The sequence below is a fragment of the Cnephaeus nilssonii genome (genome assembly GCF_951640355.1).
Source record: "Cnephaeus nilssonii genome assembly, chromosome: 4".
Taxonomy (NCBI): domain Eukaryota; kingdom Metazoa; phylum Chordata; class Mammalia; order Chiroptera; family Vespertilionidae; genus Cnephaeus; species Cnephaeus nilssonii.
Genome location: NC_137075.1, coordinates 45275156 through 45301069, shown reverse-complemented (window position 1 = coordinate 45301069; position 25914 = coordinate 45275156). Strand labels below are relative to the sequence as shown.

Sequence of the window (25914 nt, the reverse complement as noted above, 5' to 3'; positions counted from 1 at the left end):
GGGACTGATCTAGTGCTTAGAGTATAACAGAACCTTAAAACATTTTTATTAATATGTAAGTCTAGCTTTTAAGGCTAAAACCCATCAACGATGTTACTAAAAACAGAATGTTTTTTGGCTTTTTCTCTGCAGTAGTGTTGGAAAAGGCTTTTAGGAACTCCCAGCCTTGGCAGGCAGGGCTGTCTTAACTCTCGGGGTCAGCGCCTTCAGATGTGGGGTTTCATTCACCAGCAGCTGAGGACTGACTGAAGGCCTGGCCCGTTGCTGGGTAGGAGGGCTCAAAGATGAACAGGAATGGCCCTACTCTCAGAAGATGGGCAACAGACACGAGCAAGCTTGAAGGAAGGGATACCTGAACAGATTTGGAGAGAAGGTGAGGAGAAGCAAGTGAGGTGAAAACGAGGGCATTCCAGACAGATGGACAGATAGCATGAGCAAAGGCCTCCGGGTATGAGAAGACTTGGAACCACAGAGCAGCTGAATGTGTCAGGGTTCAAGGAGAGAGGGTGGAGATGAGATGCACAGGTAGGCAGGACCAGCTTTCGAAGGGCCTATATCTCAGCTAAGGGCTTTGGATTTATCCTGAAGGCATGGCGGAGCACTCGCGCGCGCGAGTGTGTGTGTGTGTGTGTGTGTGTGTGTGTGTGTGACATGTCTAGTGCCCTAGCAGCAGGGCAGCAACTGGGTTAAAGAATAAAGTTCTTTCAAGTCCTCACTTCTAAACTGAAGACCCTGGGGCTAGTTCTGGGCCTTACCACAGAGTCGTCAGCAGAGGAAAGGAGCCTGTGGAACACACAAGGTGAGAACAGGGTTGTTGGCTATCTCATCCCAGGTTAAAAAGAAAAACATGGCTAATGAATTGCACTGGGCCTCAGCCTAACTCGATGAAACTACTCAATAGCTTTGGGCCTCAGAGTAAATGATTTCTCCCTGAACCAGGGGAGTTCCCCTTGCCTTACGGTCCCTGAACATTATCTCCTGACAGGCACTCTTTTTCATCTTCCCCTCAGGACTCCAGGAAAGCAGGAATTTTTGTCTTCCTTCCTCACTGCTGTCCCCCAGTTGCTTGCCCAGTTTGGGCTCTAGTCTAGTAGATGCTCAGTAAATATTTCTTGAATTAAGAACAAGAGTCATACTGGAGGGATGATCAGAGGTGGGAGCCAGGAGAATATGATTTTCCTTCTGGTAGCTCACTGTAAATGAAACCCCGAGGCTGGAAGAGTCAGCTAGAAGAGAAAGGGTTTAAATCTGAGCTGTCATGTGCTCACTGGATATACCTCACTCTGACGTGCCTTTATGCCCTCATTTGTGAGGTGAGGTATATGGACAAAACAATTGCTAGGGTTTCTCCTTCTAACCCTAACATTTTGTGCATGAAAAGGTAGTCTTTGCCTGCCGCTCTCCCCTCTCCGGGGCTTCCATGCTTCAGAAAGACATGGCTGCCGGCAAACCAAAGAAGAACGTCATGACTGCCGCCCAAGAAACTGAAGGAATCTTATAAAAGTGCAAGATATTTAAACAGGCCAGATCTGGATGGTTTGGAATATGTTCTGGGAAAGGAATGTTTATTTTTATAGGATAAATTAAACTGAGTTCCAATGACTTTTATAAAAAGCAAACGTTTTTCAGAAGAGAGAGAGAGAGAGAGAGAGAGAGAGAGAGAGAGAGAGAGAGAGAGAGAGAGAGAGAGGAGCAGCCCTGCCTCACCGAGGACCGAGGACCGAGCCTGGTGGAGCTGCAGCTGGGCCCCTTCCCCCAGCCCATGTGCACCTCGGAGCTGTGGGAGGTGCTCGGTGGGAGGACTTCTCTGCGGCAAAAGCCCAACCAGCAACCAGTAAGCTACTCACCGGAGGTCTCTTCCAGACGAACTGGATGGGAAACTTCTGGCTATAGAAGAGGGAGGTCTCATCCGGTGGGAACTCAGGATCCACATAAAGAACCTTCTTCTCTAGACATTTCTTATGAAGCTGCTCAAATGTCTTCTCTTTCACTCCGATGATAGGAAAATTGCGGCTGATGATGGCTGAATAGATGCCACTTGGGTTAGCGCCCCCGGCCTCAGTGGTCTTGCCCTGGGCCGGGAGGGGAACCGGCCCTGGGGACTTGGGCCCAGCCCCTGTCTGTGGGGCCACAGACGGGCTAATGGCTGTTGGCATGGCAGGCAAACGTGGAAGGAACAGAGTTTTAAAGAAAACAAGATACAGCTACCTTCAAGGAAAGGAAGCAACTGCAAAGGGGAAGTTGGAGCGATTCTGTCATCTGAGAGAAGAATGTCCACATCCAATTAGAAGTTTCAAGCCCATCAGAAGGTCGTCCAGCTTGCGTTCATCTTAAAAACTGAGCTGTGATCTTGATGCCGTAAGTTTTCCCGAGGAAGGAGCAGTAAAGGATTTATGCCCCGATTTTTACCTGGGGGGCTCCTACCAGCAGCATATATGCCAGAGGGAGAGAAAGAAAGTGAGGCTAATGTTTCAGTGGCCTGGAGAAGCTTGAACCAGGAAAACTAAAAATAGACATGAAAAAAGATCCTGAGTATGACAGCAAGAGCGAGGCTAGTGTGCAGCTCTACTGCGTGTCCGAGAGAGGGGGACCCGGCAAGACCGTTTACATGCGGCCATTAAGTGCTGGTGCTGTCAGGGGATGAAAGGGAAATATTTGAGTAAGTTGAACACTGAAAATTAGCGAAGAACTTCTGATGCATTATTGAGTTGGCCATTATACAGACCATCAAACTATTGGTTACCAAATTATTGGAAAACTTTATTGAAAAAAAGCTAACAAGAGTGAGATGCTCAATTCTAGGAGAATAGGCATTTTTAAGGGCATGAATTTTACTTTCTAAAACTCTAGGATATCAGAACATTTCAGTTGGATTTGGTATATCTTCTGGAATGTTCTGGTATCAGCATTGAGTGGAGCTATCTGGTGGAGGACTCAGCAGAGTCCTCTCAGTTGTCTCTTCTTGCCCACTCGACCTAGCCACCTCTTGTCTATCCCCACCCCCAAAATAAACACTGGGACCAAGCCTGTTACAAAAAGTGCATCTGAATAGAGATTATCCAGGCATACCATGTCAGTCATCTGAGCCAGAGTTGGATACTGAACCAGGTTGGTGGTCAGGTCCAGCGTGTCATATGGAAAGAGTTGGTTTCAGGGCTCTTAGACGAGAGCGCAGTGGCTCTGGGGAAGGGAAGTGCCTGCCTGGCCTCCGCCTTGTCTTTGACCCACAGTAACTGCTGCTCAGACTGTAAGGAGATGGCCACGTTCCAAGTGTGGCTCAGTGGATGCTTGTCCCAGACTGCAGCCCAGCCTGTTCCCGAGGTGAGAGGCTATGAGAGAAGGTGGGGAGTGACAGCTGCAATAGGAGTACAACTAGGCTCTTGATCGCTGGGGTTGCAGTTTTGAGGATCCCTGTGTCTGGAGTTGCACCTGTAGGAACCATCAGCCTATCCTCGTGGCCCTCTGAAGGCCTCTGCTCTCCTGGAGAGGCAGATAGAGGAGGGCAGCCTCTGGATGCTGACTGCTGAGGTGCAAAGCCTGGGCCTGCTGCTCACTGGCGGTGCCTGGGCAACTTTAGGTGACTTATTTCTTCCTTGTTCCTTATGTCTCATTTTCTCACCTATAAAATGGGTATAATAATAGTCATTCTGCTGTGCAGTTGTAAAAATTAATTTATGTAAAACATGTAAAAAATAGTGTCAGGATTGTCTGAAGCACTCAATAAATGTTGTTAGAGATGACCTGAATTTAATAGTACTTTGAGGTTAGATGAAGTTGAGTGACAGCCACTCATTGGTGCAAATCAGCACTCACTCTATGAGCAGGAACGTCTCCCACGGGTACAGCACCGGGATGGGTGCAGTCTGCTAGGATCCTGTGGTCACAGGTCTCCAATCAGAGGCACGTCTCTCTGCCTGCACTAAAGGAGCCTCTGAAAAGAATGTCTTCCACCCTCAAACTCACCTATGGCAGGGAAAGCAAAGGGGGGCGGGTAGTTTTCTTCTCCATCATCATACATTTGAGTCCCAGCTCAGTGCTCTGCCTGTCCCACCTTGAAATTCAAGGCAGCGACCCACATTTTATTGTTTCTGTTTATTGGGCTTCCTCTCTGCCCACAAGACTGTAAGCTCTGTGAAGGTGGGAACGGGTCCCTATTCCACCCACAGAGTTAAGTATATGTAGAAGGCTCTTAATAAATACGTGTTGCGTATCTGCTGAATGAAATTTCTCTATGCGAGGAGAGATTTCTTACATTTCTTATTGCTTCGCCAACACAATGAAGTTTCTTGGCTGATATGCCCCTGGAAGAGGAGCTGCCTCTGGGCCACACACGCTTTGATCTTTCTTTTCTCAGCTGTCTAAGCCAGCTCCACCTGTTAGCAACTGAGATAAGTGTGCGACAGAAATGAATCTCTTATCATAGCAGGATGGGAATATCAAACACAGAGTGCAAAGAACTATTCATTTTGCTCTACCAATTGCTGTGGATAAAACTCCCTCTCAGATTAACAGGTCCAGAATCAAGTTTTATCCAGCCACCTGGCTGTAGAAATGCATACTATCAGGGAGAAAGCCAATCTGAGCCCATGAACAAAGGGCAGATAAGCACATAAACAGCTGCACATTTCAATTCCCAGAAGCCTCTTCGAGGATAAATAAATAGTTTTATAACATACTAGTAGCCCATTTGCAGGAAGAATCCTGCAAGCGGCCGCTGCACCCGCGCACCGCTGCCGCCTGCCCCACTCCACCCTGCTCCGCTCCGCCCATGCTTTCCCTCTGGCAGCCACCTTGCTTTCCGCTTTTCCTCCCTCTTCCTTCTAAGTTGTATTCAGTCTTCACTCCTCCCTCCCTCAGTGTATGCAAATTCACCGCCATCTTTGTTGGGTAATTTGCATACTCACCCTGATTGGCTGATGGGCGTGGCTTTTTGCTGGTGGGCGTGGCTTGGGCGTAGCGAAGGTGCGGTCAGTTTGCATATTACTGTTTTATTAGGTAGGATTTTAGCTAGGGTCATGCAATATTTGTGGCTGGAATGATTTCTATAAAAACAACAAGGCCAATTAATGGCTCCATATCACTGTCTTTTCCACCAATAAGTATTTCTTTGATTCAACAACTGTTGGAAGCAATGTATCTGTTTATAATTATAACAACCTACCATTCAAAAAGTGCCTAGTATAAGCTAGCCACAATCACATAGTTTAAAAAAAATTTAGGAGGTGGGAGTGGCCAGGGAGAGGTCAATGGGGGAAAAAGGATACATATGTAATACTTTAAACAATAAAGAAAAATATTTTTAAATTTTAGAGTAATTTTAGACTTACAAAAGTGTTACAAAGGTAGAATAGAGTTCCTGTATACTATCACCCAACTTCCTCTAATGTTTACACCTTATATAACCATGGCACAACGATCAAAATGAAGAAATTAGTGTTGGTATAATTCTATTAACTAAACTATAAGACTATTTTGGTTTCTTTGTACTTCCAAGAAGGTTTTTTATATCCTTCAGTTGCAGGATCCCAATTAGGATCCTGAGTTGCATTAATCATGTCTCCTCAGTGTCCTTCAATCTCTAACAATTCCACAGTCTTTCTCTCTCATGACCTTCTCACTTTTGAAGCGTACTTGTCAGTTATATTGTAGAATGTCCCCTAACTTGAATTGTCTGATGTTTTTCACATGATTAGACTAAGTTATGGATTTGGGGGAAGAATATCACAGAGGTAATATGCCCTTCTCATTAAATCATATCTGGAGGTACATGATATTGATGTGTTTTATTACAGGTGACATCAACCTTGATTACTTGGCTAAGGTGATGTCTATCAAGTTTCTCTAAAGTAAAGTTACCATTTTTTTTCTTTCCATTTACGACTGAGGAAACTTGAGATATCTGCTGTTATTTTACAGTTAAGTCATGGCAAACTCGAAGAGTTTTAGAGATTAGCTCCTTAACAAATGAGGAAACCGAGGCCTAGAGAGATGAAATGACATGGCAGAGATCACTCAAGCAGGTTCACCGCAGAACCAAACTGGACCCCAGGTCTCCTGATTTCTGAAGGAGTAAATGCAAGACGAAGACTCCAGTAACATGAAGTAAGATCCTTGCATGTAAACAGTCAGGGCTTCCCTTCCCCTCACTCCGATTGGAGAGAAATCTAATACCATCAGCCCTGCTGGAGACGACTGTCAGGACGCAGCTGCCTCGTTCTGGCAGGCCTTGCTGTGGCACTGCAGGCTTTAGCAAGGCTGGTCATAGGACAGGCAGATCTGGTATCAGAGGCCAGCGTCTCCTTTATTTCTCCTAGAATGCTAGTTATATGGCCTCATTGACTGTGGCTAATGTGTTTCCAGTGGAGCTGCTGTTGGCTATTTCCTGGGCTGAGAAATTTAGTCTAGAGCAGGCATCGCCAACTGGTGGTCTGCGGACCACTGGTGGTCCGTGAGGTCCGAAAGGTTGGTGACCGCTGGTCTAGAATGCCCCCATTGGACTTACGCAGGACATTCCAAGGGTTTGGTAGATGGAAATCTTAAAAGCAGAGTGAAATGCCTGATATCGTGATAGGAATCCCATTACTAAGAAGGCTTTTAGGTAGGATGGTCAATTATAAGCTAAAAACCATTCAGCTCCAGATATTTATGTTTTGACTGTGTTTCTGCTATCATTATAATACCCTGTTACTGAAAGAGGTGTGAAAAAAAGGAATTCTGCACACAGACCAAACTCCAGAACTGCAGTCTCCCCTCTGGCTTTGGTGATCTGATTGGTGAGTTTTAGTTAACCAGGATACAAGGCTCAGTGCAACATTAAAGCAAACCCATGGTGACAAGCTGTGCTTTTTGCTCTAGAGAAACTTTAGGTGAATGCCAAATCTGGGGTTGGCCCTGGCCATGCTGATACCTGGGTCCATGACCATGGAGTTTACTTAGTTCTGAAGTGAGCTGTACCCCAGAACAGAATTAATCCTATGGGTCATCTTAAATGAAATCAGCCTCTTTGGGCAGGCAATGTCTCAGTACCTAGTCTAACTGGAACCTACATCCTGGTTTTGCTTCTATCAGGAACTGACCACCCCAGGTCCACCAGAGCCAGGGTCTGCAGGATGACCTGGACCTGGGGCAAGAAGGAAGGTGACCAAACTGACCTTCCAAATGTATGAAGGACTTTCCCTGGCCACTAACCAGGGTTTCTGCCCTAAATAAATGCCCACCATAAACATGTGTTCTTTTCTAGTCTATGTATTTCTTAGTGTAAATACCCTTCTGAAGACTCCCTGGTCAGCTCCTGCGGTCAGACAACATCTCTGTGATACAGCAGCAGGTAGTGATACCACAGTGTAGGTGGGTAGGGTCAGGAGCTATGGCCTGGTGCTCAGAGGATGGTATCCTGAGGTAGAGGATTTGGCTTGGCCCAGCATTCGCAGGTGAGGAACAGTTGATCTGATGAAGATTATGAAGCAATCTGCAGCATCAGAGATAAAGGTATTTTCTTGTACTGGGGTTCATAATTAACTCAATTTTTTCATCCTATTCACATGCCGTAGCTTATAAGCCTTAAACCAAACATTTAAAAGATACTAGATATAGAGAATTGCTCAGCATCATTGCTTTTAAACTTCTTGTTTTAAAGTAGTTTAAAACTCATAGGAAAGTTGAAAATAGAGTCTAGAGCAGTGGTTCTCAACCTTTCTAATGCCGCGACCCTTTAATACAGTTCCTCATGTTGTGGTGACCCCCAACCATAAAATTATTTTCATTGCTACTTCATAACTGTAATTTTGCTACTGTTATGAATCGTAATGTGAATATCTATGTTTTCCGATGGTCTTAGGCGACCCTGCTAGCGGTTCTCAACCTGTGGGTTATGACCCACAGGTTGAGAACCGCTGCTGTAGAGCCTAAGACCATCGGAGGGAAAGACACATTATGCATCACTTTAGAGCTTTGTTTGAAGCTCTGTTGAAATGGTTCTAGTTTCTTATATAAAACCAATTTCCTGAGAAAACACATGAAGAACTACAAGGTAATAGAACAGCTATTGGTCAACTCAGCCCCACACAGCTCTCTGGTACATAGCTTTAGGAATAGGAGGTGGGTAAAATGTGAGAAACAATACTAGTGAAAGCAGAAAACAATGAAAAATGCAGGCTACATTTCTCTCCACTCAATGTCTCTGGTTAAGTGTTTTAGTATAGTTCGGGGTCAAGACAGAGCAGTTCCTCACTAACTTATTCTACTAGTTCTTGTTTCTTTCTTTCCTCCAAAAATATTTTAAATGGAAGAACAGATATACAATAAGTGTTGATCTGAATGTAGGTCTTAGTTATTTAGGTTTAAATGCTATTAAAACCCATCACATATATTAGGTAAGAGCACTTAGTTTTCAGGCAAGGGAAATTTGAAGCTTGGAAATAAAACTTAAGTTAATGTAGGCTTCTTCCTTTCTCCTTAATTGCAAAACTTACAGAAATAGGAACAAAAAATCTGCATATATCTATGTAAGCTTATATATGGTGCAAAACTCAAATCTCAACTGATACAATGAAATAAGTCCTGAGGGAAATGCATAATGTTTACCACTTCTAAAGAGAAGAGTTCTTTGTCAGAAAAGTAAATCAGAAACAAATATATTCAATTCTCACTTTTTAATCAATCAAATTCACCAGTTAACCAGTTACAGTCAATACTTACTAAAAGCCAAGTATAATGGTACTCTGGCAGATATAAGAGAAATATAACATGCTCTTGAGGAACATACTATCTCGCAGGGGAACAAGGCAGACAAATCTGAAACATAAGGGGACAATCCCTGAGAATGCCAAGTTAGAGCACATATTGTACCTGGGGCAGGATTTCAGAGAAGGGGAAGTCACTACTCATGGGGAGTGAGGGTGTCTAGCGTACTTAGAGAGGCTTAGTGAAAAAGTAGGATTTGAGTTGGGCCTGGACAGGTGGTCAGATGGTCAGATATGCATAGGCAGAGGGAAGGGGGTGGATATCGGGGCCCAGGGAACAGAAGGCACAGAAGTGGCAGGTGACAAATTGCTGAGTGAGGAGGAGTGCTAAGGACGTGAGGCGGGGTGCCCCAACCGATGCTGTGGCAGGCAGCTGGAAGTCACTGAGGTCTCCAGAGCAGGGAGCACCCTGAGGGACAGGCAGGTTGTAATGTTCAGTCCCACACCAAGCTGTTCTAGAGCCAGAGGCAAAAGGAGAACTCAGTAATTCTGATCCTATCTGTATTTAAAATGTTGATATTTTGTTAATTATGGATTTTTTGCATTAATTTTTAGTTTTAAGTATGATTTATTTTGATTACTATGGTTTTTTTGTGTCACACATTTCTTTGTGCCCAAGGTAAGTGCCTCACTGGCTTTACCCTGGTCGAAGCCATATGTTCTATTTGTAAAGTTCAGTGATGGGCACATGGTATTTATTATTATTAATTATAGCTTATTCATGTTGCAAATATTCTTTTGCTTAGTAGACAGTATTTAATAAAAACAATTAAGATAAAGAAATTAGAATTTTGAGATTAATTTGGAATTTTGGAGCCCAAAAAGCATGACTGAGAAAAGAACCCTTTGTACTCCTGAGTCAATCTCTGGAGAGAATTACTCCCTGTTGCTATAGTATATGCAGTACAGGCAGGAAAGGGTTGTTTTGCCCACCTCTAAGGGGTTGAAAGATACTGTGGGGGATACTGGAGGCTACTGTTCACTTGGAGATAGGCCTCGAGCAACTCAGCTGCTCTAGCCAGAGTGACTGCTGCATGGCTAGAGAGAAGCAGCCACGAACGGGCCACACTCACGTGAAACAAACCCATCCTGCCATGCTCAAGGAGAAGCCACTCACTGGGCCACAGTGCTGACAACAGGGCCACAGCCTAAGAAGCAGGGAAAGGTACATGAACGCTGTAAATGTCTCAGGGCTCCTTGCATCTAGAAGAGGGGTGTTTTGACACAAGGAGTATTAATAATACATCTGAGAATGTAGACCTGAAATCTATTGCTCATTAGTAAACTGATGACTAATGACATGTTTTTTTGAGTCAATTACTGTGTAGCACAAATCTCAAAAGCGGCCACGGGAGAGGCTGAAGGCTGCAGGCTGCTCCCTGTACTCGTCACCTGATGCACTTCTCTGTCACTTGATGTGGACCTCCCAGTCAGTGCCAATGTGCAGCGAGAGGTTCTCCAGGCTCAGGGTGGATGTTCCGGCACAATATGTAAAAGCCACAGGCTGATCTTTACCATCTAAGTATCAAGACAATAAAAGGGAAAATTTGATGAACATCTAGGAGAGAAAATTTCTTTCTTTGTATCCGAAATCTTTCTGACTTCGTCATAAAACTTTATTCCCTACTTAGGAGAATTTTACCTACAATTTTTACCCATGGACTTTTAAATATGAAACACTCCCACGGTTTGAATGCAAGATCGGTTGAAAATAAACTATAAGGAACAAAGTGGTTTGTCCAAGAAATTCAGTATGTTAGAAAAGATATATCTCAACATATGCACTTTAAGAAACTCCATAAACACAAGTAGGGCTTCAGATATCTACAGTTTAACAAAAATAGTCAGAGAAGCCACAATATTATTTCAAGCCCAAGTTAATTTCCCTTAGAAAAATATCAACAGCTTACAGTGAGCAGAAAGACCAGTTGATGAAGAGAAGCAGGATGGCCTTGCTCCCTCTGGATACCAGTATATTTGACCTCTACCAGGAAGTGTAGAGTCCACTTGGCTAAGACATTATGTCAGTTTTAGGGCTAATCATCTCTTCACCGTAGATATTTCTATGTTTACAAAAATAAATGGCTTGTTTCCTCACCAGATGAGTGGGTGGTCACAGAAGATGGCTGCTTCTTGAGGCCTAGGACAAAGATCTGCTCCACCACACACTTGCTGGTATAATGACCCCTCTCGTCAGCACAACTGAAATAAATACACATGGCATTAGGAAAAGAAGAGAAAGAGGGGTTTGGACTGGTTACCAGGTCCAACATCCCCAGCCTTGTTAGTTTCCCTTCCTCCTTTTCCTATGGAAGCCTGAACCATATAGTTATCATATTTACTAAAATGGAAGGATGGAAACAGATGACTCTACATGCCGAGGGCTAAGTAACCAGTAGCTAAACCAATGTCTCTTTGTAAAGAAGTCATTTGGAGAGAAATCAGCTAAGGACACTGAAGTCATAAATGTGACTTGTATACAGCTATCAAATAGGAAGAAATGAAATACTTAATTGTTGAATGGTTGAATAAATGGGACTAATGGGAATTTAAAATATAATTTTTTTTTTCTTAAGAGAGGGAAGGAAAAAAAGATGGCGATAATAAGGAAGAGAGGTATATAGAGTGATTGAAAAAAATTATCTAGGGGACTCTGGACCAAGATGGTGATATAAAAGGTTCCTGAATTTCCCTCCTCCCTCAGATGAACCAAATGTAAAGCTATACATGGAGCAAGTCCCTTTGAGAGATATCCAGAAACTAGCTGACTGACACCTACACATATGGTGACTGAAAAAATACCCACATAAAAACAGGTAGGAATGGCTGAGACACACTCTCTCCATAACCCCCAGACCCAGCACAGTGCCATACAATTGGGAGAGAACCCCAACTCCCAGCTTCTCCCTGAAGAATGAAGGATCTGGACCATACTTCTAGCACCCCAACTTTTAAGTTCTCCACCTGAGGATTAGGCCCCCAAATCACCTAACTCTGATAGCTAACAGTGTTATGTTCACAAGTTCTACAGGGTTATATCAAACAAAGAATCAGTTGTTAATGGGTGTGCTGTAGCTATCCCCTTCAGACTCAGCACAGAGGGAGCAGGCAAAAACACCCATTTCCCAATTTCTTCCCAGAAGAGGTATGACTACAAACTTTTACAGCTACTGCCTGGGGGTCCAGCTTCTAATCAGCCTGCATCTAGGTGCTGACTGCATTCCCCGCTTTGGGTCACTGATGGGTCTTGGTACATCCTCAACTACTGGCAGCCACTAAGAGCAAAGATGGCTGCTTGGATCATCACAAAAGCTTGAGAAGCAACCAGGAGCTCAGGCTGGGCTGATTGATGAAATTCATCTCCTAAACAAAACCAATCTATTAGAACTGAAAGAGGTAGATGTTTTATCTAATGAGCAGAAACCAACAGAGAGAATCAAGGAAGAAACAAGGGAGTATCTTCCAAACAAAATAACATGATTAGTCTACAGAAACTGACCTTAATGAAATAGAGATGCTATTTACATGACAGAGAATTCAAAATAATGGTCATAAAAATACCAACGTCAGAAAGTAATGCACAAACAGAATGAGAATTTCAACAAAGTCATAAAAATATTAAAAAGTACCAAACAGAAACCATAGAGCTGAAGAATATAATAACTGAACTGAAAAGTCCAATAAAGGGTTTCAACATGAGATTAGATCAAGTAGAAGAAAGGATCAATGAACTCCAATACAGGGCAGTGGAATTCATCCAATCAGAGGAGCAAAAAGAAAAAAAGCATAAAAAAGAATAAAGATAGTTTAAGAGATTTATGGGACACCATCAAGTGGACCAATATATGTATTATAGTGGTTTCAGAAGGAGAAAAGAAGAGAAAGGGGCATAAAATTTATTCACAGAGAGGAAGGGAGAGGGATAGAGAGTTAGAAACATCGATGAGAGAGAAGCATCTATCAGCTGCCTCCTGCACAGCCCCTTACTGGGGATGTGCCCACAACCAAGTACATGCCCGTGACCGGAATCGAACCTGGGACCCTTCAGTCCCAAGGCCGACGCTCTATCCAGTGAGCCAAACCAGCCAGGGCTTTTTTAAAAAAATATATTTTATTGATTTTTTACAGAGAGGAAGGGGGAGGGATAGAGAGTTAGAAACATCGATGAGAGTGCATAAAACTTATTCAAAGAAATAATGCTAAAAACTTCCCTAACCTGGGGAAAGAAGCAGACATCCAGATCCAGGAACCCCAATGAGTTCCAAAAAAGATCAATTTAAAGAACCCACACCAAGATATAGTATAACTAAATTTTTAAATGTTAAAAACAAAGAGAATCTTAAAAGCAGCAAAAGAAAAAAAAAAGAGAGAAAAGGAAAAAAAAAAACAACAAAAAAACAAAACCAAAAAACTTATGTACAAGAATATACCATAAGACTATTAGCAAATTTTTCAGCAGAAATCTTGCAGGCCAGAAAGGAGTCGGATGATATATTCAAAGAAAAACAAAAACAAAAACCTGCCAACCAAGAATACCCTACCTGGCAAAGCTATTAGAATTAAAGGAGAGAGAGTTTTCCAGATGAACAAAAGCTAAAGGAATTTATCACCACTAGGTTAGCCTTACAAATATGTTAAAAGGAGTTCATGAAGTTGAAATGAAAGGATGCTAACTAGTAACATGAAAATATATGCAAGTATTAAACTCACTGGTAAAGGTAAATATATACTTAAATCCAGGATACTCAAATGTTGTAATGGTTGTGGGTAAATAATTTATAACTCTTGTATAAAGGTTAAAAGAAAAAAATATTAAAAATAATTATAACTACAATTTGTTAATGAATACACATTATAAAAAGATAAAAATTATGATATCAAAAACATAAAATGTGGGAGGAGAGTGTAAAAATGTAAAGCTTTTGTATGTGTTCAAAATTAAGTTATCAGCTTAAAATAGACTGTTATAACTAAAAGATGTTTTATGTATGCCTCATGGTAACCAAAAAGCCAAAACATATAGTAAGTACACAAAAGATAAAGAGAAAGGAAATCAAAGCATATCACTATAGAAAGTCATCAAATTATAAAGGAAGAGAAAAAGAGAGGAAGAAAGGAACTACAAAACAGCTAGAAAACCATGAACAAAATGGCAATAGTAAGTCTATACCTATCAATAATTATTTTAAGTGTATTTGGACTAAATTCTCCAATCAAAAGAGATAGAGCTGTTGAATGGCTAAACACACACACACACACACACAAACACACACACACACACACACACACAAAAAAAAAATAACAAGCCCCAACTATATGCTGTCTTTAAGTGACTCACTTCAGCTTTAAGGACATACAGAGTGAACATGAAGGACTGGAAAAAGATATTGATGCAAATAAAAACCAAAAGAAAGCAGGGGTAGCTATATTTATATCAGACAAATCAGACTTTATGCCAAAGACTGTAACAAGCAATAACAAAGGTCATTATATAATGACTAGAGGCTTGTTGCACGAAGAAATTCGTGCAATAAGCCTTCCTTCCCTTGGCTTCCAGCACCGGTTTTCCTCCGGCACCTGGGACCCAGGCCTCCGCTCCAACCAGAATCTGCCTTCTTCGTCTTTGCTGCAGGCTCTGGCCAGAGTCTGCCGCCTTCATTTTCGCTGCAGACTCCAGCTGGAGTCTGCCATCTTCGCTGCAGACTCAGGCCGGAGTCTGCAATCTTCACTGCACACTCCAGGCAGAGTCTGCTGTCTTTGTCTTCGCTGCTTCACTGCAGACTCCAGCCAGAGTCTGCTGTCTTCATCTTTGCTGCAAATTCCGGCAGACTGTCTTCATCTTCACTGCAGCCAGAGTGCCGCTCTTGTAGATCCCTTCACCCCCTGCTCTCCCTCTCATAGCAGGCATTCTGCCCCGCCCAGCCACTCCACCTGGAGCAGCTGGGCTGCCGCCATCTTTCTCCTTCTAATTTGCATATTCCCTCCTGATTGGCTGGTGGGCGTAGCAGAGTGATGGTTACTTTGCATGTTTCTCTTTTATTAGTGTAGATAAAAGGGTCCATTCATTAAGAGGATAGGATATTTGTAAGTATTTATGCACCCAACATCAGAGCTCCTAAAATATATAAAGCAAACATTAACAGGTCTGAAGGGAGAAATAGTTAGCAGTACTATAATAGTAGGGGAACTTCACTACCCCATCTTCAACAATGCACAGATCATCCAGACAAAAAACCAGTAAGAAAACATTGGACTTAAACTACATTAGACCAGATAGATTTAACATAGTCAATAGCAGCAGACTACACACTCTTTTCTCGCACATGTGGAAATTTCTCCTGGACAGATCATATGTTAGGCTACAAAACAAGTCTTAACAAATTTAATAAAACTGAAATTATATCAAACTTTTCTGACCAAACTTTACTGTATTTGATAGTAGAAATCTAATACAGGAGAAACTGGAAAATTCACAAATATGAGGAGATTAAATAAAATGCTCCTGAACAACTACTGGGTCAAAGAAGAAATCAAAAGGGAAGTAAAATATCTCGAGACTAATGAAAATAAAAACACAACATACTAAAACTTAAGGGATACAGCAAAATAATTCTAAGAGGGAAGTTTATAGCAATAAATGCCTATACTAAGAAAAAAGAAAGATCTCAAATAAACAACCTAACTTTACACCTCAAGGAACTAGGAAAAAAAAAAAGAACAAACTAAGCTCAAAATTAGTAGGAGGGAGGAAATAATAAAAATCAGAGCATAAATAAATAAAATAATATCTAAAATGACAATAGAAAAGATAGATGAAACTGAAAACTGTTGTTTGGAAAGATAAACAAAATAGAAAAACCTTTAACTGGACTCACCAAGAAAAAAGAGAGAGGGCTCAAATAAAATCAGAAACGAGACATTACATTTTATACCTCAGAAATGCTAAGTATCATAAGAAACTACTATGAACAACTATACACCAACAAATTGGATACGCTAGAGAAATGGGTAAATTCCTAGAAACATACATCCTATCAATACTGAATCATGAAGAAACAGAAAATCTGAACAGAGCAATCACTAGTAAAGAGATTAAATCAATAATTAAAAACCTCCCAACAAAGAAAAGTTTAGGACCAGATGGCTTCACTGGAAAATTCTACCAAACTTTAGAGAATACAAATCCTTTTTAAACTTTTACCAAAAAAAATATAAGAGGGGACACTTCCAAACTCATTTTTCTTTAAATATATTTTATTGATTTTTTTTACAGAGAGGAAGAGAGAGGGATAGAGAGCCAGAAACATCAATGAGAGAGAAACATCGATCAGCCGCCTCCTGCACACCCCCCACTGGGGATGTGCCCGCAACCAAGGCACATGCCCCTGACCGGAATCGAACCTGGGACCCTTGAGTCCGCAGGCCGACGCTCTATCCACTGAGCCAAACCGGTTCCGGCCCAAACTCATTTTTCAAGGCCATCATTACCCTGATACCAATGCCAGCAAGGATACTACAAGAAAAGAAAATTATAGGCCAATATCCTTGATGAACACAAATGTAAAAATCCTCAAAAAATATTAGCAAACTGAATTCAACAGTTCATACACCACAATCAAGTGGGATTTACCCCTGGCATGCAGAGATGGTTCAACATAACAAATCAATAAATGTGATATACCACATTAATAAAAGGAAGGATAAAAATCATATGATCTTATATACCTGAAATTTATATATTATTAATTAATGTTACCCCAATACATTTAATTTAAAAAATCATATGATGCAGAAAAAGCTTTTGACAAAATTCAACATGTTTTTCATGATAAAAACTCTCAAAAAATTAGATATAGAAGGAACATATCTCAACAGGCCATGTTTGGCAAGCTCACAGCTAACATTATACTCAAAAGATGACAAGCAATAGTAAGGACTGGAAAAAGATATTGATGCAAATAAAAACCAAATGTTAAATGTTAAAAACAAAGAGAATCTTAAAAGCAGCAAAAGAAAAAAAAAGAGAGAAAAGGAAAAAAAACAAAACAAAAAAACTTATGTCCAATCTTGCCACTTTCATTCAACATAGTATTGGACATCCTAGCCAGAGAAATTAAGGGGGAAAAAAAAGAAATAAAAGGCATCCAAAACAGAAAGAAAAAAGTAAAACTGAGTCTATCTGCAGATGATATGATATTATATTTAGAAAACCCTAAAGACTCCACCAAAAAATGGTTAGAAGAAACAAATTCAGTAAAGTTGAAGGACACAAAATCAATATACAAAATCAGTTGTGTTTCTCTACATTAACAATAAATTATTGGAAAGAGAAATTAAGAAAAACAATCACATTTATAATAGCATTTAAAAGAATACTCAGGAATAAATTTACTCATGGAAGTGAAAAAACTGTACACTGAATACTATAAGTCATTGATGAAAAAATTGAAGAAGATTCAAAGAAAAAGATATTCTGTGTTCATGGTTAGAAGAATTAATATTGTTAAAATGTCTATACTATCCAAAGCAATTTACAAATTCAATGTAATTCCTATCAAAATCCCAATGGCATTTTCCACAGAAATTGAAAAAGCAATCCTAAAATTCACATGGAATTACCGAAGACCCCAAGTAGCCAAAACAACCTTAAAAAGAAGAACAAGGCTAGAGGCATTACAATGCCTGATTTCAAACTATATGACAAAGATATAGTAATCAAAACAGTATGGTATTGGCATAAAAACACACATCAATCAATGGAACAGAATAGAAACCCCAGAAATATAAAACAGGGAAAGGATAGTCTCTTCAATAAATGGTTTTGGGAAAACTGGATAACCACATAAAAATAAATAAGTAAATAAATAAATAAGAAAAAGAAAAGAAATTAGACTCCTATCTTTCACCATACACAAAAATCAACTCAAAATGGGTAAAGATTTGAATGTCAGACCTGAAACCATGAAACTCCTACAAGAAAACATAGTAAGTAAGCTCCTTGACATTGATTGGTCTTGGTAATGATTTTTTTTTTTTTTTGGACTTGACACCAAAAGCGAAGGCAACAAAACCAAAAATAAACAAGTGGTACTACATCAAAAGCACAGCAAAGGACACCATCAACAAAATGAAAATACAATCTGTGGAATAGGAGAAAATATTTGTTAACCACATATCCAAAAAGGGTATGTCCAAATATATAATTAACACCCAAAATATAATAGGAACTCATATAACTCAATAGCAAAAATAAAATAACTCAATTTAAAATTGGCAAAGTACTTGAGTAGGTATTTTCCAAAGAAGACATATGAATGGCCAACAGATATATAAAAAGGGGCTCAATATCACTAATCATCAGGGAAATGCAAATCAAAACCACAATGTGATGTCACCTCACACCTATTAGTATTCTAATTATCAAAAAGACAAATGCTGGTGGAAATGTGATGAAAAGGGAACCCCTGTACATTGTTACTGGGAATGTAACTCCTATGACTGCTATGGAAAACAGTATGAATGTTCTTCAAAATATTAAAAATAGAACTACCATATGATCCAGCAATTCTACTTCTGGGTATATATATCTGAAGGAAATGAAATAAGTATCTTGAAAAGATATCTCTCCCCATGTTCACTGCAGGATTATTCACAATAGCCAAGGTATGGAAACAATCTAAATGTCTGTCAATGAATGAATGAATCAAGAAGATGTGGTATCTATCTATCTATCTATCTATCTATCTATCTATCTATCTATCTATCTATGTACTAGAGGCCTGGTGCATGAAATTCGTGCGTGGGGGGGGGGTGTCCCCCTCAGCCCAGACTGCACCCTCTCTAATCCAAGACCCCTTGGGAGATGTCCAATTGCCGGTTTAGGCCCAAACCCTGGGATTGGGCCTAAACCGGCAGTCAGGCATCCCTCTCACAATCCTAGACCACTGGCTCCTAATTGCTCACCTGCCTGACTGCCTGGTTGCCCCTAACTGCCCCCACCCCCACCGCCGGCCTGATCGCCCCTCACTGCCTCTCCGTGCCGACCTGTTTGCCCCTAACTGCCCCCTGCTGCCAGCCAGGTCACCCCCAACTGCCCCTTCTCTACCAGCCTGGTCGCTCCTAACTGCCCCCCTTGCCGGCCTGGTCACCCCTTACTGCCCCCCCTGGTTGCCCCCAACTGCTCCCCTCTGCCAGCCTGATTGCCCCTAACTGCCCCCCCCCCCCGCTGACCTGGTCACCCCCAACTGCCCCCCCCGCCAACCTAGTCGCCCCTCACTGCCCCTCGCTGCCAGCCAAGTCACCCCCAACAGCCCCCTTCCTGCCGGCCTGGTTGCTCCTAACTGCCCCCCCCCGAGCCGGTCTGGTCACCACTTACTGCCCCCCCTTCCAGTCTGGTTGCCCCTAACTGCCCCCCTCTGCCAGCCTGGTCACTCCTTACTGCCCCCCCTTCCAGCCTGGTTGTCCCCAACTGCCCCCCTCTGCCAGCCTGGTCGCCCCCAACTGTCCCCCCCACTGGCCTAGTCACCCCCAACTGCCCCCCCTGTTGCCCTGGTCGCCCCAACTGCCTCCCCCTGCCAGTCTGGTTGCCCCACGCAGCCTGCTTGTTCAGTCGTTTGGTCATCCCTCACTAACCCCCCTGCTGGCCTGGTCTCCCCATGCAGCCTGCTTGTTCAGATATTTGGTTGTCCCTCACTAACCCCCCTGCCGGCCTGGTCGTAGGCAGCCATCTTGTGAGGGTGTGAGGGTCAATTTGCATATTACCACTTTATCTATACTAATAAAAGGGTAATATGCTAATTAGACCAGGAGAACTTCTGGACATCCTTCTGGACAAAGCTGTGGTGGCAGGGCCGAGGTAGAGGTGGTTAGGGGCAATCAGGCCAGGAGGGGAGGGCAGTTGGGGGTGATCAGGCCGGCAGGGGGGGGGCAGTTGGGGGCAATTGGGCTGGCGGGGGGGGGGCAGTTGGGGGCGAGCAGGCTGGCAGGGAGGGGCAGTTGGGGTTGATCAGGCTGGCAAGGGGGGGCAGTTGGGGGCGAGAAGGCTGGCGGGGGGGCAGTTGGGGGCGAGCATGCTGGCAGGTAGAGTGGTTAGGGGCGATCAGGCAGGCAGGCAGGCAGGCAGGTGAGCAGTTAGGAGCCAGTAGTCTGATTGCGAGAGGGATGTCCTTGTGGGATCGGGCCTAGACCAGCAGCCAGACATCGTCTGAGGGGTCCCAGATTGCAGAGGCTGCAGGCCAGGCTGAGGGACACCCCTCCCCCCATGCACGAGTTTCGTGCACCAGGCCACTAGTTATATAGGATAAAACCCTAATATGCAAATAGACCGAACGGTGGAACAACCTAACAACCGAACAACCGGTCGCTATGACGTACACTGACCACCAGGGGGCGCGCATGAAACATGGTGGGCGTTGGCAGCAGGCGCAGAGTGCGGAACATGGTGGGCGTTGGCTGTGGTGGGATGGTGGAGTAGGTGAGCGGGGGCGCCAGACCAAGGTGGGGCGCTGATTGCTGTCATCAGGGCAAGCCTCTGGTGGTTACTGAAAATTCTTTGCTCCCATGCACCATGGTCCGGCCTGGCACTCGCACCTGCTGCTGGCACCAGCCCCTCTCGCACCCACTGCCGGCGCCAGAGCCGCCATTCACACCCTCTGTTGGCGCCCAGTGCCGACCTTGATCACTCGGCGCCGTCAGCAGGTGTGAGCGGCGGCTGCCGGCCTCGATCGCCCCTCAGGGCTTCTCCACCTTCCCCTGCTCCTGAGGGATGATTGGGGCTGGCAGCCGCTGCTCGCATTCACTAACAGCACCGGCCCCGCTCGCACTTGCTGCTGGTGTCGGCCCCAATTGCTCTGTGCTGTCAGTGGGTGTGAGCGGGGCTGGCACCATCAGCACGTGGGAGCAGCGGCGGCAGGAGTGGGGCTGCCGGCAGACAGGGAACCAGGAGCCGTGGCAGGAGGGGCCAGGCGGGGGCATGGAGGATGGGCCAAGACCTGCCTCTGTGCTCACTGCAACCTCGCGGCCCACAATTCCTTTCAGGGTGCACGAATCCGTGCACTGGGCCCCTAGTATATACATAATAGAATATTATTCAGCCTTAAAAAAGAGGGGTATGCTGCCATTTGTGACAACATGGATAAACCTAGAGGGCATTATGCTAAGTGAGATAGGCCAGATAGAGAAAGACAAATACAGCATGATACCATTTATATGTGGAATGTTAAAAAACAAAACTAAACTCATAGAAACAGAGAGTAGAATGGTGGCTGCCTAGGGATGGGAGGTGGGGGAAATAGGGAGAGGCTGGTAAAAGGGTACAAACTTTCAGTTATAAGATGAATAAGGTCTGAGGTTCTAATGTATAACCTGGTGACTATATTGATACCATGTTGTATTATTGAAACTTGCTAAGGGAGTAGAACTTAAGTGTTCTCATCAAAAAAAGGTAAATGTGTGAGGGGATGGATGTATTAATTAACTCTGTGGTGGATCCTTTCACAATGTGTACATATATCACATCATCATGTTGTACACTTTAAATATGTTATAGTTTTATTTGTCAATTATACCTGAAGCTGAAAAAAAGTAAAGAAAAACACTCCACAAATGGCTTTCATCATTAACTTCTTAAATCGTATCTTAAAATATCATCTGTGTATTTGAGGATAGCAAAAGAGTAGCATAATTTACTTCAGAAAACACACAGATTTTTAGCTGTCATTACCTGTTGTTCAAAACACCTGAACAGAAACAAAACTTCCTGTGTAAGAATTGCTGCTTTTGGAGGTATTGGAATGAATGGCCATCATCGAGATACAATTCACCCACAGCAGAACCCTAGAGAGAGAATCACAGGTAGAGAATGTGGTTATATAATAATTTTCTGGGAAAAGAAGTCCACGCCCTAAAGGGAAATAATAGATTTAAAAATTTGTGAAAAATTATGTTGAACATAAGCTTAATATTCAAGCTGTACAAAGTAGTCATACAATCAATACCCATTAGTGAAATAATATAAATAAGGAAGTCACATAAGAAGAGCACAAAGAGTTAGGCCTTGTTGAAAGAAATTTAAACCACGAAGTATGGTCAGTGGCATAGGTGGCTTCCCTGAAAATACGATCCTGGAATGTGATAACAGGTCATAAAAGAAACTGAAGTTAAAAAAATTAGTATAGAATGGATGAGATCAACTCTCTTTAGTAGACCCTCCATGTATGGAATGATATCTAATTCCTGCTTTTTTTTGTAGGTGGACTCCCTTTGCATGTCCTACAATGTCACAGCACTCCACATGGCAGCTTACTGTTTTGGACAACACTTGATGTGCTATGGATCTTGTATTTTATTCTGTGGCCTCTTATGTGCCTGAAGGCCATAGTTTGGCCCAATAAAACATGCCTAAGTGAAACAGATGGAAAAGAAAGATGTAAAAAAAAAGAAAGCTGAATTATTTTATAATATTTGCATGAGTGAGAATTTGTGTTTGGTACTGCATTTGGGCAAATGGATAGGAAAGAAATCTGCTTTCTCATTTTGGCTTAAAAGTACAGATCAATTCTGAATCCTTCCAGGCTTTACCCAAGGAGATTTCAGTTGTCTGAGCCATCTGATGAGAACAGAAGTTATTGTGTGTGTGTGTGGGGAGGGGATGGTGGGGGGCAGCGGGAGGGAGGTGTCCCTGAAATGGTGCATTGATACAGATACCTCTTTACAGGACACTGAGTTTCAGGGACAGGCTGCCTAGGCCCCAGTGACCTTTCAGTCCAGTGGTATCAATGCCAAGTTGCAAAGCACCAAAGGTCACAGTGCCCCAGAAGAAATTCCTATCATTTCTAGTTCTCAGAGCTCTTTAAAGAACAACCCCAGGCAAGTCAGACAAGTTTCAAAAATGACTCAGAAATAATTCAAAACTTTGATTTCTAGATAAACATCGGAAGCACCTCTCCCATAGATGGGGTTCACCACTTTCACAGTGTCACACACTCAAGAGGCTACCACTGTAAAGAGATACAGTAGGAACAAACGAAATGTGTAAAGGTAACATTTTCCAAATACCTTAGTGCTTAGAGCCACCCGGAGTCCATATGGGGAATCAGTCATCCAGCCTGTGGATTTGCCTACAGTTGTCTTTATAGGCACTACACTTCCACCCCGTTGAAACACTGGTATCTATAACAGAGCGACATTCTCAGGGAAGGAGCTTTCATATACTAGTAAGGCAATTTCAAAGTAGAATTTAAAAATGTTTCATTGTACAAGACTCACATTCCTTACAAGTATAGATTCAAAGCCAATATAAATTTATGGGGGCCCTGGCATTAAAAAGAATAGAGTTCAAACACTAAACAAATTTCTCAACCTTCATCAATTTATTACCTGTTCTGCCTATCCTATAAGTGGCCTCTCCTGGTTTATATTTTTAATTTTCCTGTCAATATAATAAACATGTTTATTTCTAGAGCCCTGCTAAAGAGTGAATTTTTCTGTCTGTATAAGTAGGTCCAGAAGTAGATGTGTATAGATAAAAGATGGTAGTTCCTTTGTTTGTGGGAGGTAACTTTTGTTCTTATTCACTACAACCTATACCAGTGATGGGCAACCTTTTGAGCTTGGTGTGTCAAACTTTGCCAAAAAACTGAGCATAACTCGGGTAGTGTGTCACTTTGAGGAAAAAACATTATTTCGTGATATTTATAGTTTAAATAACATAAATGTATAATGTTATATATAATTGTATTTAATAAAACAAAAACTAAATATTTAGTGCTGACACGCGTGTCAGAGGTTTGCCATCACTGACCTATACCCATCTTGCTCCCTGATTTCCTGGATCATCAATTCTGAGGATAAATCTGTGATTCAATTCTGAGGATAAATCTGTGAAACTTCTGTTACAGAAGCCACCAAGGGCACTTTAAGTGCCTCTAACAACAGGACTGGAGGCATGACCCATACCTACGGGTCTTCTGGAATGCCATTCCCAGCAGGGAAAGCCCAGCAGGTGTCCTGTCCGCCAGGATGGATCTCTGTAGGAAAGCTCCCTGGATCACCTAAGGGAGTGTACTTTGCTCTGAGTAAATACAAGCAGGGAGAAGAGTACAAGAGTCTAAATGAAGCTGGGAGTGAGGGTGGAGTAGCTAAGATGTCCACTCTCTGCTTGACTTGTAGGTGGCAGCAAGTAGTAAAGCACATCTATCTTCCCACCCTCATCAGCCAATCTCTTTTCTTCCCCTCAAAGAATGAGGTAGTAAGTTAGTGTGAAATGGGATCTAGTCTCAGTTCTACCATAATCTAGCCACAATCCTGGACAAGTAAGTTCACCTCTCTGAACCTCGATGTCTTTACCTGTAAACATGAGAGATTGGAGTAAATGCAAGTTAAGGTCTCTTCTAGGTCTGAAAGTTGACATCTGAAATAATTTTCTTTATAATGGAGTTCATATTGCTACTGATAATTAAAATAAAGTAACATCAATACCTATTTGTTAATCTTCACACTACTTAGGGTTTGTGGTGATGGTGGCGATTCAGCTGCAGGAGCCACCTTCCCTTCAGAAATTCTATCCAGATGGGCCACTTTGATTCTATCATAACTGATTGCATTCCATTGGGCCTAGAGGTCCAGCGTTACAATTCAAACATGTTTTTTGACTTGGTCCAGTAGAAGGACATTCTGTATGTCCTGTGTGATGACTACCATATTTGCTTTCTATGTTTAGTGTTATTATTTTTCTTAGACATATTAATGTAAATATATGGGAAAGAGTTGTTTGTCCTTTAGGTTTCATCAGAGTATATATTATTTTTATACTCTTTTTCTCATATTTTAACAGCTTTATTGAAGTAATTCACATGCCATACAAGTCACCCTTTTACTGTATATAGTTAAATGGCTTTTAGTATATCCAGAGTCATGCAACCATCACCACAATGAATTTTAAAACACTTTTATCACCCCAAAAAGAATCCCTGTGCTCATTAGCAGTCACTACCCATCACTCTCCAAATTCTCTCCTTTCCCCAGCCCTAAGCAACCACTAATCTACTTTCTGTCTCCATATGTCCATGCCATTTTGTAGGACTCTAATATCCTTGGTTCTTTCTATGTAAGCACATGTTATGGACTGAATGTTTGTGTCCCCCCAAATTCATATGTTGAAGCCCCAACCTCCAATGTGACTATACACATTTGGAGATAGGGCCTTTACAGAAGTAATTAGGGTAAAATGAGGTCATAAGACTGGGGCCTTGACCCTATACCTCACTCTCCCTCTGCTGTGTGAGGACACAGCAAGAAGGCAGCTGTCCACATGTCAGGAAGAGAGTCCTCACCAGGAACTTAATTGGTTGGCACCTTACTCTAGTACTTTTGCCACCAGAACTATGAGATATTAAATTTCTGGGTTTTTTGTTTGTTTGTTTGTTTATAATCTCTTTGTTTTTAAGAGAGAGAAGAAGGGAGAGGGAGAGCAAGAAACATCTCTATGAGAATTAGTATCAATTGGCTGCCTCCTGCACACCTCCTACTGGGGATGGAGCCAGATACCCAGGCATGTGCCCTGACCAGGAATCAAACCGACAACCTTTTGGTACACAGGACAACACCCAAGCAACTGGTCAGCCAGGGCAATGCATTTCTATTTTTTAAGCCAACCAGTCTATGCTATTTTGTTATGGCAGCTCAAGCAGGCTAATACAGTACAACAGGTAAAAATAGCAGTCTGAAAACAACTCACAGTGCCCAAGGCTACTGGGATCTTCACAGTACATGCTCCTTCCCAAGAAGCAAATGTCTTAGAGTCATACCAGACCTGGAAAGGAACATACCCCAATGAAAAAGAGTATATGAGCAACTCTGCTCACAATTTTATTATTCAGTAAAACATCCATTTATCTTGATTTCAAATACATGTAACCAGAAAGCTAAAATAAGTATAATTTAAAAAATCTTGAGTAGAAGTTAGGAAGGACACATACTTTTAAGAAGATCCTAAAAGACTAAGCTACTAATGTGACAGATAAATTTGACTAAAAAGGCCACTCATTTGTCCATCCATCCATCCATCCATCCATCCATCCATCCAAAAGTTATCAATTAAATAACCTACCATGTGCCTAGCACTGCTAGGTAAACATGAGTGAACAGAAAGACGCAGTTCCTGACCTTATGGATT

General features: G+C 42.3%; 2 protein-coding genes across 5 annotated transcripts in view; both read right to left on the bottom strand.

Moving 5' to 3' along the window:
- CAPN3 (calpain 3) overlaps nt 1–2156 on the bottom strand; it is a gene marked incomplete at its 5' end in the record, with an annotated part of 45036 nt that extends 42880 nt beyond the window's left edge. For all 3 annotated transcript variants that reach the window (XM_079768888.1, XM_079768887.1, XM_079768889.1), the window contains one exon: nt 1848–2156. In XM_079768888.1, the coding sequence (XP_079625014.1) occupies nt 1848–2156 (309 nt within the window). The remainder of the gene's footprint in view (nt 1–1847) is intronic.
- A 6572-nt stretch (nt 2157–8728) lies between these two features.
- GANC (glucosidase alpha, neutral C) overlaps nt 8729–25914 on the bottom strand; it is a 78661-nt gene continuing 61475 nt past the window's right edge. For both annotated transcript variants that reach the window (XM_079768886.1, XM_079768885.1), the window contains exons 20-24: nt 25477–25551; nt 22797–22910; nt 21463–21575; nt 10840–10943; nt 8729–10259 (exon numbers count right to left, since the gene is read on the bottom strand). In XM_079768886.1, coding sequence (XP_079625012.1) covers nt 10150–10259; nt 10840–10943; nt 21463–21575; nt 22797–22910; nt 25477–25551 — 516 coding nt within the window. In that variant the 3' untranslated portion in view covers nt 8729–10149. The remainder of the gene's footprint in view (nt 10260–10839; nt 10944–21462; nt 21576–22796; nt 22911–25476; nt 25552–25914) is intronic.